Raw genomic sequence first — 19,711 nt, 5'->3', positions numbered from 1 at the left:
CATTCAATCTAATCTTAAGCTCATAAATATTGGATACATTATAAATAGTATCATAATATTAAATAATTAGGATTATGCTATATTAAATACGATTATCTATAATAACATAGAAAATCGATTATATCTATCTAAAGTTGTTAGCTTTGAAATCAGAAACTCAAGGTTCGTCTGCGACGTTCGCGTTGCTTAAAATACGCAAAAATGTTTGCGCTCAAAATGAGATAAATATATATTTGAGCATTGAAGAGAGAGAGAGAGAGAGAGAGAGAAAGTGAAAATGCTGACAGAAGTGCAAAAAGTGCAAACAATGCAAACAGACCTTAAGTTTCTCATACGGACGCGTCAATTGCCGCGATCTTATTGGTTGCGTGCCCGTTGTCGGAAGCGAATAGCCGCGCGGCATCGTGCGCGCGCGTGCATGAGAAGAAGAAATTTCACACGCACGAAGAGCTGCTGGCGAGTGAAGGGTGAAGGAGGAGAGTGAAGAGAAGAGGAGGAGAAGGAGCGACGCGACGCGACGCAGCGCAGCGGCAGAAGGAGACGGTCGACGTGAACGCAAGTTGACCCGTGTTTCTGCGCTCGAGCGCGCCCGTTCCGCTCGCGATTCCATTCCCCATCCCCGCTGGCAGGTCAGACTTCACACCGAGTCGCTGCCGTTCTGTGAATCGGAGTATTGCATTCTTGGGTGTCGCGTCCCATCACGAAGCGCAGTGCGTGTCACGCGCGCTGCCGTTCGCGGGCGAGAAGAAAAAGAGTGCGGTGCAATTCGTGCCGATACATACGTAAGGTTGTGACGAGGTGGTATGATGGTCTGATCGCGGTCTCAACATGACCGTGGATTTTGTTGACTACTTTTGGGTGAGTGATCGAAAAGGATCGATATGTCTTTCTTCTTGCCTCTTTATGTATTTTCTTCTTTCTGTACCGCGCGTCTGTCTCATTTCCTCACGGACGAACGCGGAACGTCACTCTCACCCATTCAGTCAGCGCGCGTGAATTTAGGTTATGTCGCGAGAGAATGTATTCGTCCGTCGTAATCTCCTCATCGTCACGATTCTCTTCGACCCTGCCCCATCCTGATTCCTGCGCCCTTGCTCCCGCGCGATTGTTATGCGTTACGATGCTCCGTTAATGTATAGTCTCTTTCTTTTTCGTTCCCTTCCTGTCTATCGTTTTCTCACGTTCGTTATATACCGAGATGTTTTATTGGCTTTTGACACACACTTTCTCTTCCGCTCCTTTTCCATTTCTTCTTTCTTCTATCTGTGTCTCCACTCCTTCTATTTTTTCCATTTCTCTCCTTTTCTCACTGTCCCTCTTCTTTCTGTTTTCTTTCCCCCCCCCCCCCTTTTTTTCCTCTTCTATTTTTTTCCTTCCTTTTTTCTTTCTTTCGTTTCTCTTTTCTTTTTCCGTTCTTTTTTTTATCTTTTTTTTTTCTTTCTTCCTTTTCTTCTTTCTTCCTTTCTCTTTTTCCTCTCCCTCCGTTTTCCTTCTTCCCTTTTTTCTCTCGCTTCCCCTCTTTCTCTCCTTCTACCTGTACCCTTCTCGTACGTGCATTTGCATTCTCGCACGTTGTATATGAGTCGATTCATTGTTTAAAGAAAAAAAAAACGCGCGTGGAAATAATATTTCTTTAACATGTATGTGCATTCCTAAGCAGTTTGCCATACGCCAAGTTCTATGTTTTTATATACGAGGTCGAAGGACATCTGCCGCATGTTGGTTTCTTTCGCTGTATTTATACCGTCCCGCAATTAGCCTCCTCTAATTGCAGACGTATTCATGCACGTTCTTTGCAAGGTGCATCTCAACGAGGATCTTTAGTCGCGCGCTGAAGGTTGCACGCAAAAGAAATTTTTGCCAGGTCATATCGAGCTCGCGAGACCGAGAGACGTTGAATCTCTTCCCCTCAAAGTCAAATAGACATTACCCGTTTAACTGCTTAATTGCTCAATATCGTTCACAATGTTTGGTTTATATTGCAATGTTTGATTTATGTAACCTTCATAGAGCGGTGGTATTCATAGTCTCACGTTATATTCAAGATCATCTTAAGTCTGGTCATGGACACTCTTGACACATCCAACTAGTGAAATGAATGAAATGATTGTAAGCGTTTCGAGATTGTATTTAAATATAATCTCGAGTGTAAGATCGGACTATGAACACTGGTGGTAAAATTTTATAAGTGAATTTTTATCATTATACGTATATTTCTATATTATGGATATATATATTATGGATATATATATATATATATATATATGTGTTATTTATATATTTATATATTATGGTATTTATATATTATGGAATCTTATATGTTAATAGTAAAGTATAAGAAAATGCATATAAATTTTTATTGTTATTATAAAGACTTATTATTATTACTTTTATTATTATGACTTCTACTAGTATTATTATTATTATTGTTGTTGTTGTTGTTATTATTATATATTTACTTTTATTATTGAAACAAAAAAGCATAAAGAGCCATTGCTGCATTCAGCAGAAAAAGCAATTGTAAAATTTTTTGATATTAGTTTTGCTTAGTTCCTTACTGGATCTAAATGTATAAGGCCGATTGCACTAGCATCAACTTTAAGCGAAGCTTAAAACTCTCTTCCTCGATGTTCCTCTCGGCTTTAGAAAGAGAGAGAGAGAGAGAGAGAGAGAGAGAGAGAGAGAGAGAGAGAGAGAGAGAGAGAGAGAGAGAGAGAGAGTTTTAAGCCTCGCTTAAAGTCAAAGTAATGTTGGTGCAATCTAAACTAATTAAAGAATTTATTAAACAATAGTTATAAAGCTGCTTTTTTTGAACGCAGTCATGTTAAAAATATATATAAGTCTGACTGCGTATATTTCATTATGAGGTTTTTTTAAGGATATTTATTTAACCAATGTTACATATTTATCTACTCTTTCTTTCTGAACGCACGTTGTCGATAAGATAGTTGTCACTTCCTTTTTTTGACACTGCGAGTATCCCGTGTATGAGATCATTTCAAATGCGATGTAAAATATCAGGCAATGGCTGGCTGTTTGCGGAAGATTCTTTTATAATATAATTACTTTACAATACTCTTACATCATAAATGTGACATAAAATATCAGACGGACTGTTCGCGAAAGATTCTTTTGCAATAAAATCAAAGCAGAAATTGAGACGTATAACTGCCGCAAGTAATCGGTACAATAGGATGACAAGGGCAATAATATGTAATGACAGCTTATTACGACGTCACTTAAACGATTCTGCTCAATGTGGATTTACCGCATGATCAGAGTTCAAGTGTTAAACGACTAAGTGGTCTTAAGTACCATTCCGATATATATCTTTCAGTCGTAGTTTTCTAATTGCAAAACTTTTTTTAAAGATTGTTTCTGATAGAGAAGTGGTAATTTAACTATCTAACTTTTTTAATCTTTTCTCTATTTGTACTAATTTTTCAATTTCTAAATTTAAAACATGCCCATTTACGTGTGTATATAAAATGTGTATTATACCACATTTGGAATTTTAATTATTGATTCTCTTATAAATGTGGAATCGATTTTTTTCTTAGTAAAAATGTCAAGCAAAATCATTATTTATCATAATTTTTTATTTGTCGTCATGTGTCTTTACAACTAAGTTTTAAATTAAAATTTTATTAAAATTTATTAACTCAAGATTATGATTTCGTTATCTGCTTTTTTTAATCAACCGAAAATATTTTTCTAATAACTTAAATATTATTTTAACTAGTAACTTAAATATTATTAAGAGTTTTCATATTTTCATTGAGCAAAATTGATTAATTTATTAGTGTTTATCAGAAATTTATAGAATTTCACATTAAAATTAAAATAGCTAATATTGTAGGATATTATATATTTATATAAATATTATTATTATGTATACAAATAATATTAATTAAAATAAAGTACTTATTCACTTTGTTAGGTAAGAAAATGTAATTTTGGAAGTCAATTAAATGAAATCGTTTTGTCGTTAAAAATGTATTTATTTGTAGAATTTTTAATTTTTTGTTATTATTTATATAATTTTATGTTCTGGGAAACAAAATGACAATCTTCTATTTCTTAATACTTTCCATGCAAAATGTTTATCATCACATTTGGAACAATATGCATCATAATTTTTAAAAATTTGAATCTGAAATACTAAACCTAAATATCTTTTTTAATATTTATTAATATTTGATAAAAGCAGATTTAAACATTATGTTTTACAAAAATCTTTTCAACATCTTAAAATTATTTTTTTTTTTCAAAATGTCAATTTTGATTGAAAGTTGAAATATTATTCTTTGGTTTTGCCATATTATGATAAATATTTAATGACATATTTAAAAAGAAATTTGTTTTGTTTTTTGAATCAAGTCTTTGAACTTTGTATGGAAGAAAAGTTAAAAATTTTTCTTTATTTTATAATTTTTTAGACATGTAATTATGTATATAACTGCATTTTCAATATCAAATTGTCATACATTTCGTTTAATTCATTCTCAAAATAATATTATCTAATTGAACAATTAAAATCTTTTTTGAAGTAATTAAATTAAAGTGAATATCGTTTTAAGAAGCGATTTAAATTTAACAAATCAAATTTTATTACTGAAATAAATATATATATATATATAAACTATTTTTTTTTATTATTTAAGGGCGAAAAGAATAATGGATTTGACGTGTTGTATCATAACATGAAGCATGGTGTAATCGCCAGCAAGGAATTGGCTGAATTTTTGCGAGAAAGATCAGCCATAGAGGAAAACAATTATAAACTTCTTAGTAAGGTAGCAAAACAGGCGAGCAATAGCACGCAAGGAACATTCGCACCTGTCTGGGCTGCTCTGAGAGGTGCTGCCGAAAAACTCGCCGTTTTACACTTTCAAATGGCCCAGCGGGTGTCCGAACTCATAAAAGATGTGTCAAAATATGCGGACGAACTGCACAAGAAACATAAGGCTGTACGTAATTACATTTTTCTATTTATAATTCGTTGATTAATTGTGTTCTTTTATTGAAAAATCTTAATATTTTTCTCATTAATTTGATTGCGATCTTACACAGTAAAATACGGTATTATCTTTTATTCACAATTATCATACTTTCGTACCACAATATGCTATCAGATATGTGTTCCATAAATTATCAGTCTCCGCCCACAGTTGGGTCAGTAGGTTCTCATCATCAGACAATCAAGTCGGCAATGTGCAGAGGTCTTATCAAAGTGTACACATAAATATGATTAATTGCACATGCAAATCAAATTGATTCGCGTTAATTTTTTAATTGGAATAGTTTAATTAAAGAAATGACATACCGACAACATCTAGGTGAAGGAAGAAGAATCGTCTACTTTAGAAGTTGTACAAAGTATACAAAGCATTACGGTAACGTTACATAAGGCGAAAGACATGTGTATGCAAAAACGCCTGGAATTAGAAAAATTAAGGAAGGACAATGCCAGTCAAAGGGAGCTGGAGAAGGCGGAGGGCAAGTTCAAAAAGGCACAAGATGATTATAGGACGCTGGTGGACAAGTACACGGTCATACGAAACGACTTCGAGGCAAAAATGACTCAAGCTTGCAGGGTACTAATTCTGGATTAAAATATAGAAGTTAGGCTTTGCGAGATAATATTGCTGCGCAAGCGATTAGCGAAGCGTACTAATCAATGTACGTTTTCGTTACTAAGCGGTTCCAAGATGTGGAAGAGACGCATCTGAAGCACATGAAGGAATTTCTGAATACATACGCTGATGTTTTGCAAACCAATCACGAGCAAGTTGGCCAGGTTCATATCGATTTCAAACGGCAATGCGTCGATATGACGGTGGAGAAGTTATTAGAGCAATTCGTTCAGAGTAAATACACGGGTTTCGAAAAACCAGGTAAAAAGAGTATTTAAAAGATTTTTTTTCATCTCTGTTCCCCTCAGTATCCATGACATATCTGTAAATCAGGTGTGATTGAGTACGAGGAAGTGATGACGAGTTTAGCGGAAATGACCAGCCACTCTCAGTCAGAAGGCAGTGTAGAGACACCTAAGGAAACGTCGAAGGGCACCAACGGCGAAACAGGCGTAGCCGGTAACAGTCACAGTTCAAAGAAAGATCAGGGATTAAAGGGGGAGGGTAGTACTTTGAGGGTACTGGACGGGGAAAGGGGGAGGGTGATATTGGAAAAGGATAGAGAAAAAGAAAAACAGAAGGAAAAGGACAGAGAACTGTCACATGCACAAACCACCAAGGCTTCCCGCCGTACTACCTCGCTACTCAACCTGTTCATGTCCAACTCCCATGGTAGGTTTCTTTCTCTATCTTTCTATCTCTCTCTATCTCTCTCTTTCATCGAAGTTACATAAACTTTTTTAAAGTTTCGTTATCTCTTTAATTGCAATAGTTTGAATCTACTTTGGCTTTGATGCAATGAGATGCTACATTTCATACGAGATATGTTTTTTCCATTTTTTGAAATATTTTACATCACATCGATGCACTTTTACATCTTTAAATTACAAAAAGCGAATATGCTTTTCGTTTTTTTTTTTTTTTTTACGAAATTAATTTTGTAGTCCAATATAAATATTTGTAAAACAAGGCATAACATTGCATTATGGTCTTTTGGTAGACTTTTTGTTATTTTTAATTTTATATCTGTTAGTATATCATCATCGATCACATTATACACTTGCCCAATTGAATTGCAGCACTCGATCACAGATATATCAATTCGAATATGATACGCAGACAATTTTTATTGATTTATTTACGCTTATGTGGTTGTTGTGTTATACTTGCTTATGCGTAACGATCTAACATTAGGTGGAGGATGACATAGAATACACCATTGTGTTCCAGGGGGTTTGTTTTTTATTTTAATTTTAATTATACTGTCGTATGTATATTGCAAATTATATATTTTTCTATGTATATTACATATCAAGGGGGATATATTATATGTAGAGGGGTATATTATACTTACTTAGATACTTTATTATAAAGGGCTATACTACTTTATTGTTTTGTCCATGGAAAATAAATAGAGGAGCAATGAGTTTATGCAGTTAATTATCGTGTCAGAAAATTTATTATAATTATATTTTTATAATTTTTTATGCAATTATAATATTTAATTCTGTCTTCGATTTTTGCGTATTTGTGTATACAGTTGCTCTTATGCGTCAAATATTATTACAATTATATGTTCAGATGCGAAACTATATACGAAGATATTATGTGATTTCTTAAAATATTCTCACCCCTCTGGAACGCTCTAAAATGCCATTGAAAGTTGCAAAGGTCATTAAAATTTGAATCGGTACAACTAACGTGCATAATAATGCGACACGGAGCGAGAGAAAAAAGGGGTCATCAGTTGATGGGGAGGTATTCAAAAACGTGAGAATGATGAGTGTTGTTTCAGACAAACAGAAGCAAGCAGGGTCGTCTGGTTCGGCACCTGCCACCCCTCAAGGGAACAACCTGCCTCCTGCTGTTCCACCTCCCAGCATCTCCAGGAACCCTCTCAGAGGATCTAAATGTAACAATTTACATTTTACTCCTATACCTCCTCTACCATACCCTCTGACTTTGTTGTTAGATTACAGTATACAACATACATTATAGATTACTGATACTGACGTTATAGTTGCCGAGTATATTGATAAAAATAATCATATTCTGTATTTAATTTTCGCTGATACGACAATTAACGATTGTCATGCTTCTGTTCGTACGGTTTCTACTTATCTCGTTCTCTTTCTTTTATTAAAGATATTTAAAGAGTATGAAACGTAAAATAACTGCACATAATTTTTCAACTATTGCCACAGTTGTCACTTTTTTAATTGAGGATTTTATTTAGGCAATCTATTATGTGTTGGCTCGAATATGAATGATCAACTATTAATTTGAAAATTTAATATAAAAATATTTATCGTAAATATTGACACATAAATTCTCATATATAAGTTTATTTCATATTAATGATTTTTAAAAATATTTTCTTTTATAATTTTTAACAGGATCAGTCTTATTCGAGCATTTCCTATGTAGCTCTTTATCTATAATGTTTCTCTATTGGTTGTTCTCTCTTTATGGTGCTCGGTGACAAAGACATTACTTCTTTTTAAATACCTCTTATATCTTATAATTGAACAGAACGTAATATGGTTAAATAAATTATCTACTGACTTATAGTGGTTGCGCGTATTATGATTCCTCCACTGTGCTCACTTTTAGAACAGCGATGTACGTATACTAACATTGTCTAAACGCTTTAAATTAATGTTACAAATATATCTTTCATCAAACAAATCTTTTAAAATAATTTATTTTAATGTAACATTAATTTCTGCTTCACATATAACATCCATGCAAATATTTCTTCACTTTGATTTATTTCCGCGTTTAAAATGGATCTAAGACTGAGAAGATATTTTGAACTAAAGGAAGAAATATTTTTTGTTTGCATTTTACTAACATTAAAAACGCTTGAATAGAATATATAGGCACTATCTATCTAGCATTAGAAATGTATGGGATTCTAATTACTTTCGTATTTTCATAAAGTTTCATCTATAAATTGTTTTTCTAACAATCTTTTCTGTGGGAGTATATATATTATCCGATGGCGACATACGATTTGCATCAATTTTTACACAACCACGATAAGAAAATCCATAAAATATTTATACATATATTTTTCTACAGTTAACTATATTATCGAGTGCATTCGATTTATTATGAAATTTAACATTCGCTAAAACTTCGAACTTTTATATATACATTTTTTAATATAACCATGGAAGATTAAAGATTGAATAACATGTTGTTAAAACATAGGTATGAATATCATAGATTTTAATGGATATGTTTAACATAGCTTGACTTTTGTCTTTCTATTTATTTTTTCTGTCTCTTTATCTTTTTTCCGATAAAATCATGAATAAGTACATGGATGGGTTATACAAACGCGATACATACAAGCATTCATATACATCTAACTTTTTTACATGCCATAAGTGATTCAAATGCTAACACGTACCACTAATGACCGTCCTGAATAGACTTGTAATTACATGGATTGCAGCATATAATTATATTTCTAAAGTTCTTTCTGTAACATCAATGCAGTGAGCTAAAAAGAAAAAGAAATATAACTAAACTAAAGGGAGTTGGACTTGAATAATGTTGAGATACAAGAGCGGGGTTGGCTACTGACGGGGGCCTCAGGTGAGCCGTTTTTATAAAATTCCTAATTCGCATGGCTCACGTGTTTATACTTACATTTATTTTCCAAGTGCAGGAATATCTTTCTTTCTTTTCCAATAACGTAATATTCTGAAACAACTATTATTGCGAACTATGTTTTCGTCGATGACAATCATTCCCGTAGCATCTTCGGCAGCATTTACATTCATTTCAATTGATGGATTACTTTTTTTATCTTATAGAATATTTTTACATTTTATAGAATATTTCTTTTTCTGTGGATTACTCCTCTAAATATTTATTTATTTAATGTCTGAGACTATTTTTGCATGCAACGTTAGATTGGCTTGCAGAGGATATGTGTTCCTCTGTGTATAATCTTCCAAAGAGAGATATGCACGGATAAGAATGTTCTAAACGAAATGCGTTTATTATAGTGTCAATGTAGATTTAGTAATTGTTAGAAAAACAATTTAAGAAGAGAGTAGACGATGCAGATACTGTAGGATTTTTGATGGTGATGGTGCGTGGGATATCTTCATATTTCTACTAACGTGACGTGCTCTACTCCACTACTGAATTTTATTTTCTGTATATTTCACTCTTTTATCATCTGCCTTCGTTCGACGTAGGTATTCACATTGTTAGTTGTTGTTTTATGAAACGCTGACATGCGTTTCCTCGAAAAGGTACTTTTAAAGATATTGAGTTGGAATTCAAATTCGTAGAGCGTTACGAACTTAATACAAAGAAAGCAAACTTCATTATAACTTCGTTGATAATGAAGGAAATTTAAATTAAAAAATGAAATTTTAAAGATTAAAGTCTTTATTTTCTAAAAGGTCTTTTAATTTACTGAAAGATCTTTTAAATTTCTGTGAATTTAATCATTTTTACAAATAGAAATCTACAAGTTGAAATGAGCATTTTTTTTACTTTATGATTTTTTTATTTACCTGTCATGTGCTCAAAAAAAAATTGCAAAAATTTTTAACTTTCTAACATGGAAACTTAAAGTTTTTTCTGCAAGATCATTTTTTAATATAAGATTTTTGTTACTGAGTTATCGCGGATTAAGTAAAAGGAATAGTTTAACCTTGATTACAACTCCATTTAAAGTCATCGCGCGCGTGTACCGCAATTAAAAAAACAGATTCTTAACGCTGAAACTTTGCTGTATCGAACAATAATTGCTAAAATTTTTTAAAAATACGTCAATATAGAAATGAAAAAGTGACTACGAACTTTTGTTCCAATTGAATACACTTCTTTATAGTAATTTAAATCGAGATGTTTTATTTTAATATAGTTGCAACAAATTGATTTTTGCAAGGAAACTCGTGTCAGCTTCATCAAAGAATATAGAAGTTGATTAATTAATTAGAAATGCATACAGGAATGCTAGTTAATTCGACGTACGTTAATTTGTTTCGTATTATTTGATCATGTTGTGTTACATTTTAATCACTTGGAAAGTAAATTCTTTAATCTTAATTTTTCATTAGAGTTTTTTAAATGTATATTATGTACTGCTCATTTAAATCCTACAAATGTTAAAATGAAATATAACGATTTGTATAATTTTTTTTATACAAGCAATAGCAGTTCTCGTTCAAACTTTACACTGTAGATTCGAATAGATACATATTCGTGTAGATAGTAATGCAACTAGATGTAGATTTTGCTTTTTATTTTATTTATACATAATTTAGTTTTATTATTAATAGAAATGCCATCTATTTTATGATATTTTTTTAATGCTAAAATTTTTTTTCTGTTATATATTTCCATGATATCAATATGAAATCATATAAATATCTTATTTTTCTTTGTGCAAAATTCTATTTCTGTAATAGTAAATGATAAAAAAATAGATGTTAAAATTTATTTTTAAGTGTACAATTCATAAATATTTGTAGTGAATTTAACAAGAATAGTATATTAATTTCGCAGATACAGATGAATTCATAATTTGGTGTAACTGTAAGAGTGTAATTTGCATAAAGCATATTTAATAAGTAGCTAGTACATATATCACAGTACATATACCGTCCTATTGTCTACATTTGGGGTATCCACGACCAACAGGGTTTCTACGCAGTAGGAGAGAAAAACGAAAGGAGAAGAAGGCGAAGAAGAAGAAGGATCTCATGGACACAAGCAGCAATAAAGAAGAAAAGTCTGACCTGTCAGTACATGCATGCACAGCAGACCTAGTGCACATAGAGTCAGTTTCATAACCAGCAGACAAAATCGATCTGTACTCTAAAAAAATGATGTACATATTTAATTAAGATTTTAACATAAATTAAATATACTTTTGCTGGATGTGAATCTTAGACTCGGAATGCTTTATTGTTGGATATTCTATTTGTTCGTTTAAGATATATTACATATTATAATTTTTTTTATCGATTATTATCAATCACAATATACAGCATACATTACAAATATTTTGAACATGAATCTGCAAATGCTTTCTTTTCATATATTACAGATTTTGAAAGTTGTACGTTATATTGGATGCTAATGTTCAAATAAATTGTCACATTTGTCATATCAGAATGATAGTACTGAAACTAAATAGCCGTTTTTTGTGTAAGTTTAGATAATTAGCATTTCGAAAATATATTACTGAGCTAAATTATATATTGTTTCTTTTTTATAATATTTATTTTTATAAATTTACTTATATTCTATTTCTTTGGTGAACTATATGGTGATAAGTTAATTGGTTTCCTCTGCAATTATTTATTCCGTCTATTCGTTGTATTCAAAATAATGGTTATTTAATTTCAATAACTTCCTGACTATCGTCCTACAAGTAAACATCATGCGATGTCAATATGATAGGATGTTCTAAATAATGTTCTAAATAAATTAAACACTGAATAACAATAAGATATAAGATGTGTAATTTTAATTTTCTTTATTATGGATATGTTCTTTTCTGAATTATATTTTAGTATATTTATTTATCTTAGTTTATTTATTGTTAATAATTATTTAGAAATAGATCTTTCATATTTATTTTTTGCCTTAGCTTTGTATTGATTTTAAATTGATATCAAGCAATAAAAAAAAAGAAACAATTTTTATTAGTCATCAGATTGATTTTTTGTCTGGTTGAACCGGTATTGAATTTCTATTGGAAGCCATATGTAAAAATTAAAGAATTACAAAATTCGAGACAGAAAACATTCATGGATTCATGTATAGTATTTTTTTATCAGCGCAATAGAATATTTGATATTCGTTAACTTCAGTTATCTCACGTATCACGCCTATAAGCGCAACAGTTGTATTATTTTAGCACGCTTCTAGCATGAAAGAGTTTTTATTATGTAATGCACTGGGCCTGCTGGAACTTACAAAAGTATATTATTTTAAATGATTTTCACGAACACAATAGGGAGGACAAAGAAGACAGCAGAAAGTCAGAAACGCCGACGCCGGAGGTGGACGAGGATGGTTTTTGTATTAGACCGAAGCCGGATCCGTGGGAAAACGAAAAGGGATTTTATTCCAGTTCAGATACTGATTCGGAAGATGAGAGGGAACGTAAGATACGAGTGGAAATAAAGCCTCTCAGCAATGGTAGTGCACCCATGAGCGCTAGTGTAGACGAATTGAGGGCGACAGTGGAAAATTTATCTTTATCACCTGCACCAACAGTAAGTTAAACTTTCTACTAAAAAATCTTATATTGTGTGTTATACATTACAACTTTAATTATACATTACAAAATTAAAACAATTATTCTATAGTTTAGAAAATAATATGATATATTTAATTAAATACTTATCACGATTTTATGTTTAAATCATGAAATAATATTAATTAGTAAAATATAAAATATAAAGAAACCGAGATGTATAAAATAATACCTTTATTTGATTATTAAATATTATAATTGTATGTATAATATAACATACAAAAGCTATAATCACGAGGAAATTTTTAATGAAAAAGCAAGTTAAAAACGTAAAATTATATATATGTAAGATTATGTGATATATATATATATATATATATATATATATATATATAATACTATTATATACTATTATAATATATAAATAATAATATATAATATAGTATATGTGTATATAATATATGTACTTATTATGTAGTATTTATTTTATGTACGTATATATGTTTTTTTATTTTAATATCTCATGTTATTTTTTCGATTTTTGTTACATGTGTATGATTTTTAATTAAAAAAAATGTCCCTTACAAAGTCATTCTCAATGTTGTATCTTGCTTTTTTATGAGAAATTTTTTTTATTGTTCTATCACAAATTTTCGGAGTACTCAAATACGTGTTATTAGAAAAAAAAAATACCATTTCGTTTTTCTGATCACACATCTATATTTGAACAGGGACGTAGAGGATCGAATACTGATTCCGATCATCATATGAAAAGGTCTCAGTCAGTGTCACAGCAATTAGGAGGTAAGCCAAGCTCAGATTTACTTGGCCTAAACTTGTTCAATCCTAGCAGTACGCCATCGAGCGCGTCGACACCGACCGGTAGCCACCCTTACGCCCCGCTGCAGAGCCCACCGCCACTTTCCACATCGCCGACCCCGTCGCAGCCGCCGCCGCCACAATCTGCGCCGCCTACACATTCTCATACCCGATTTCCAGGTAAGCCCTATTAACGTTTATCTGCTTGCTGAATAGCAGAAAGCTACAAATTTGTTCACGTTATCAAACATATAAATTATTAGGTGTTGGAATTAATTCGTAGCGTTTTTTAATGAAAGAATGTTATTTATTTCACATGAGCATTAAAAAATACATTAATGAAAGTACTTCCCATCACTTGTAAAACGCTACGAATTAATTCCAACACCTAATAATTTCTGCGAAATTCGACAAATAGCGGTCAACTTATTTAATATGATACCTATATATGAAAAAAAATATTAAGATATAAGTTACGAATATCGCTTACAGCAATGTACTTAATTAAACATTTTTTATTTTTACATGAAATTAAGAACAAGAGAAACACACAAACACACAAGAATATTTGTAAAAAGAATCACATTTTTTTTAGATGGGGATTTATTTTCGGAAGTTGGAGACATCACACCGGCCTTGCCACCCAAGCAATCCGCATCCTCAACGCCGACGGGATCAATCGTAATACCCAGACCACCATCGCGCCGAGGAGAAGGTCCATCACCACGCGGTAGGATGTCACCTGCGACGATATCTCGGGCTGATAGCGTCGCCAGTCTGGAATTTCGCACTGCTGGCGTGGGCGTGGGATCCTCGCGGGGACCATCTCCACTCACGATCGGCCTAGCGGACACCATTCCGTTGGCAGTCGCTTTCCATGAGATAGTGCATTCCTATTTTCGTGGCACGGACGAAACCCGATGCCAAGTAAAGCTAAGCGGTGACATGATGCTCTCGTTTCCGGCTGGCATCGTCACAGTCCTAGCGAATAATCCCAGTCCTGCCAAGCTGACCTTCCGTGTGAGGAACACCAATAGGTTGGAGAGACTGTTGCCAAACAGCCAACTTATCAGCATGTAAGTCATGTTTACTAACTTTGCTTTGATCCTTAAAGCGAAAAAAGACAACTTGGTGAAAGAGGAGATTGTATTTACAGGGACGCAACTCAAACTACCGTCGATAGTACAATCTTCGAATTCAACATGAGTGCCTTAACTATGTTGCTTCGGCGGCAAGCTGAACAGAATCCCTCGGCCTCGTATTTCAATGTAGACATCCTCAAATATCAAATCAAATGCAAGGAAGGTGCTGGTTCATGTCCTTTTCAATTGGTCGCATATTGGAAATGTGAGACGACCCACACCGATCTCAAGGTAAAATATTTGGCTATTTTTTAAAGAGAAAAGATGCTTGAAAGAAACAAAAGCGACAATTTCGTCTATCTCGCTTGATGTCGTAGTCGTTGCAAATTAATGTTTTTGATTTTAGATCGATTATAAGTATAACAGTCGCGCCATGGCCTCGCCGAGCCCTCTACTGAATCTCCATGTTGCTGCGCCTATTGATGGCGGTTTTAAATCGTTCAATAGTAAACCGTCGGCACAGTGGCTGCCAGACACGAATCGCGTACTATGGAAATTTACGGAGCTTTCGCAACACAGCGAGGGTAACGGAGTCGGATCCTTGAAGGCGCGAGTCGAGCTCGAACGCGGCCCGGGCAATCAGGGCACGATATTTACACAGTTCAATTGCGAAGGGACCACATTGTCGGGTGTCGAATTTGAGCTTATAGGATCTGGATATCGGTTGAGTTTGGTGAAGCGAAAATTTGTGTCTGGTACGTTAATTATATAATTAGGAATTTTTTAATCTTTGGATGATTACACAAAAAGTTATATGAAAAAAATATTTTTTGCGCTATTAAAAACATTTTTTATAACGAGAAATTCGTTATAATAAACATTATTAATAAAGGATGAACTGACATGAATTAGGATAAGCCCACAAAAACTTTTAACCCTTGATTTATGCAAAGTATGCCAAAATACATTAGTTTTTAAAATTAAGGATTATATATAATTGTTATATATAATTGATAAAATTAAGATATAATTGTTATATAATTGTTATATATAATTGATAAATTTAAATCATACATTTATTTGTGTTAATAAAAATAACAAGCTGCTACAGAGCAATATTCATTCTGTATATTCATTACAAAATAATAGCTACAAGATAAAATTTTTTTATCGTTTAACTAAAGCAACTTCCTGATTGCCATTCTGTACCTCAAAAATGGTACTATTACAAAATTGCTTAAAAAGATTGTTTAAATATAAATTAAAATTTATAAACATTAAATGTTTTAAATTTTGTTATAAGAAGGATGTAAAGAGTTTCAGTGTCCTTTTAAATGTTAATTATTTATTAATAAAAAAAGAAATGATCGAAAAGCATAATCTTCATGATTTAACTTTCACTAGTTATCACAGTTTGAATTATTTCAGGAAAATACATATGCGACGGAGACTCGGATTCGCGTTCAAGATACGCCGCACCGCCATCTAATGCAGATTGACGACTTCCAGAATGGGCGCCTCAATGGGAGAGCCAGCCCATTTAATATTGGTACTTGCTTAATCATTCACTGCCCATATCACGATTATCGATCGTTCATATTCTGATTATATATGGAGAAACTTGTTGGATACCAAAGTGTGCATCGGCTGAAGATTAAATGGATCTTTTTGTAAAAATCATGTACCGAAAAATAGATAGAGAAAAGGCGTTTTTACAGCCGAAGTAATACTCCTTTTCTCATGGAACAAATGTGATCCATGTTCTCTCTGCATATTCAACGCCGAAGTCTTTCAAGTCTTCATTTATATTAAGCCATACTATATTTTATCTCGATGGGAACATACAATTACATACAATAGGAAATTTAGACATAAGATAACGCGTTCGACGCTAAATATACTGCTGTTAAGTGCAAGCCAATCCTTTATGACTTCGCGACTAGAACAGGTAGAAAAACAAAAATCTGACTTGATGCAGGACACACTATGACGAATATGCATTCTATGTGTTTTATATACAACTTGTATATTTTTTAATTTTTTATATATTCCTTGCATCAAGGTACTACTGTACTACCGTAAATTAATAATACTACTGTTTTAACGAAGTTTCTACAATAGAATACGATAAATATGCGAGCAGTCTTTTCTGTCGAACGAGAGAGATTCTCGCGTGAAGATCTTTGGTGTCCAGCATACTCTCCGACACGATAACTTCCGCCATTTATCAATTTCTCTCTCTTTACATAATCAAAATACGTCGCGATGTTTTTTTATTTTTCCTCTATAAAATAATGTACAATGCTCTTCATTATTACGTTTTGCATTATTTTAATGCAATAGCATTATATATTGTTATGTTAACATTATATATTGTTAATAACCATGCGGAAGGAGAAAAAATATAAACGACGATTAAGTAATAAATATCGATTTTAAGTATATTATATGTATATTTAGTATTTATACTTTGGAAGGTAGAAGCATATTGTTTGCACGTGGTGAACGAGCCTTTCGGCGAAGAGATTCTAGCACGTACACTAATTTTTATGCGCGCGAAGATGATAATATTAAATAGTAAGCTGTACGATAAAACGCGAGTAAAAACTTTTGCCGGCGGGGAAATAACGAGACAGCGAGAAGCGATAGCAAGAGAAATAGAGATAAAGAGTTTAAATCAACGATACTTTTTTAAACATTAGTACATGTTGGATGCGAAACGAATCAAATACGATTCTGTATTTTTGAACGTTTAAATGTTAAAACACAATTTTGACGTCGATAACAGAATTTTAGCTTTAGATATAGCTAACGGCGAACAAGGAGAGTCGTTTATCTAAATGTTTTAAACTGAGATTCTTAGTATTATACGTAAAATGCTGAAAGTTTCGTACCTATTGCGATTGTGGCGCGTTCCGTTTTCGCCTGTAAAAGCGTATTCTCGTTATAGTTATATCACACTTGTTCACACGTCACATCCACGATTGCTTCCTCTTCGATTTTCGGTCGGAGATTCAAATTCTGATGACCTTTTTAAGTGTGCGCGTCAATGATGATAATTTTTTTCTTTAGAGAAAGTACTATAAGAAAGTAATTTTGAGATAGCAACCGATTTCTGGCAAAAGGACTTAATCTCCAACGGAATATTAAAAAATTCGAAAGGTGGCAATCGTAATCACATTCATTGCTTTATACAAATTGATTGATTTAATCAATTATATCACGGACTAATGTTAAGGCATTTTATACAAGATATTGATTCTTAATAAGTAAGTCAATTTCCTGAAGGCATTATTAAACAGTCGATTTATTTGTCTCTACTTTTTTTTATCTCGATATTAATCATTTGAAAATTCAAAGATTAATTATGACAATTGAATATCTTTAATTAGATTGATCCAATAATTGATTTGACAAATTTAATTCATGCACAAGATATATATTACATTCATATTTTTAAAGAAAAATAATGATTATTGATTGTGATAGTAAATTATTTAATGTTGTGCAATATAGAATTGGTTTCAAAAATAATTTTATTTGCTCTAAACATATTTTTAGATTATCTCTTATGATGGTATTTAAAGTCATTATAATATAGACGAAACATGGTTAAAGCAAAATTATTTTTATTGTTGAATATTATGCATACACATACACACATACACGCAATATATGCGCACGCATACATACACACACAATTTTTGTCTGCTGAGAATGAATTTGTTGGCCGTTAATGAGTTAAATGTCAATCTTTTATTGATAAATTTTTTTTCATGTTTATGAAGTAACAATTATTCTTCGTTTCTTCAAATATCTTATTATATTCAAATACACTTCGAAAAACGTGGAATCAGTTTTTTATATATTATGTATATATAAGATCATAAAATAATGTAACTCTTGTAAGAAGTCTGATTCAAATCATACAGTCCGGCGCACTCGATATTTTCTTCCGTTTTACATCGATGACAAGCGGTAATCGCTGTCTCTGGTTCTAAGAGAATTTAATTCTCCTAGACTGAAACTTAAATCTTATCAATAATAGAGAAAGTTCGTTTAGACAACACCTCGAAAGTTGAAGAGTCAACGGGCACTAAAATACGCCAATTTACATCTTTTCATTGTAACAATCACATGATGTTAAACGTGAAGTATCATTTTCTTATACTTCTCGTTGCTGAAATATTACGATCAGTAAAAGATTATTATAATTGCCGTCGTTATTGTTGCGTCTCAGCGTTCCTGCGATATTCTCTATACGTTTCTCTTTTTCTCTTTCTCTCTCTGCGCGCCTATTTTTCACCAATAACGCGAAAGCATTACTTTCAAGATTGCTTTTTAATTATAATCGTCATGCAAGGAGGGGCGATACACCAAGGTCTATACGAAGAGCAATATAAAAACATCTGTGACCTATGATGAAATTCGAGTGACCACTCCATTTGAGGTATTAAATCTATCGCGCGAAATGAATTGTGTTGTTCGATATCGAGTTGGATATTATTTTTCTATTTCGTTTATTGTCGGACTTCGAGGATTTATCATAATGGAAAAAAATTCTAGATTTTATTCCATTATTAATATGGTACGCGGTATTGTTGTAGCTATCTTCTTGTTTCGCGTTAAAAATTTGCGTACTATATATAATTGGAATACAACATTTATAATAACATGACAATGGAGTGGTTTCTAAAGAATTGACTGAGCTCTCCTGTGATACGCAGATGTCACTATAATTTCGTAATAAACATTTGTATTGAAACATACATATATGTTACAATGTATCGTAATCGCGTTATCTAATCGCTTTCTTCCCGATTGATCCCGAAATGATGATGATAATAACGACTCGCCGAGGAACATGTGGGATATAAGACCAAAATTCATGTTCTCCAATTTTTTGTTGAATTATTGCGATTTTATTGCTTCTG

General features: G+C 32.4%; 1 protein-coding gene across 5 annotated transcripts; it reads left to right on the top strand.

Annotated features, from left to right (window-relative positions):
* The first annotated feature begins 473 nt into the window (after positions 1-473).
* LOC105148063 (F-BAR domain only protein 2) lies at positions 474-19,546 on the top strand. 5 transcript variants are annotated; one of them, XM_011059542.2, is made up of 13 exons: positions 474-858; positions 4,665-4,970; positions 5,340-5,597; positions 5,702-5,897; positions 5,970-6,308; positions 7,432-7,548; positions 11,310-11,409; positions 12,634-12,895; positions 13,608-13,875; positions 14,291-14,771; positions 14,852-15,068; positions 15,184-15,532; positions 16,206-19,546. In XM_011059542.2, exons 1-13 carry the CDS (start codon positions 829-831, stop codon positions 16,274-16,276), a joined length of 2,994 nt encoding a protein of 997 aa, XP_011057844.1. In that variant the 5' UTR covers positions 474-828; the 3' UTR covers positions 16,277-19,546. The 5 variants fall into 5 exon arrangements, with proteins under 5 accessions (XP_011057844.1, XP_087273034.1, XP_011057848.1 ...); XM_011059546.2 differs by lacking the exon at positions 7,432-7,548 and having other exon boundaries at positions 476-858; positions 5,970-6,095; positions 13,608-13,657; positions 13,730-13,875; XM_087416908.1 differs by lacking the exon at positions 7,432-7,548.
* Positions 19,547-19,711: the final 165 nt, after the last annotated feature.

Source organism: Acromyrmex echinatior, chromosome 2 (assembly GCF_024713525.1).
Source record: "Acromyrmex echinatior isolate Ae372 chromosome 2, ASM2471352v2, whole genome shotgun sequence".
Lineage (NCBI taxonomy): Eukaryota > Metazoa > Arthropoda > Insecta > Hymenoptera > Formicidae > Acromyrmex > Acromyrmex echinatior.
This window is presented reverse-complemented; position numbering and strand designations above follow the sequence as displayed.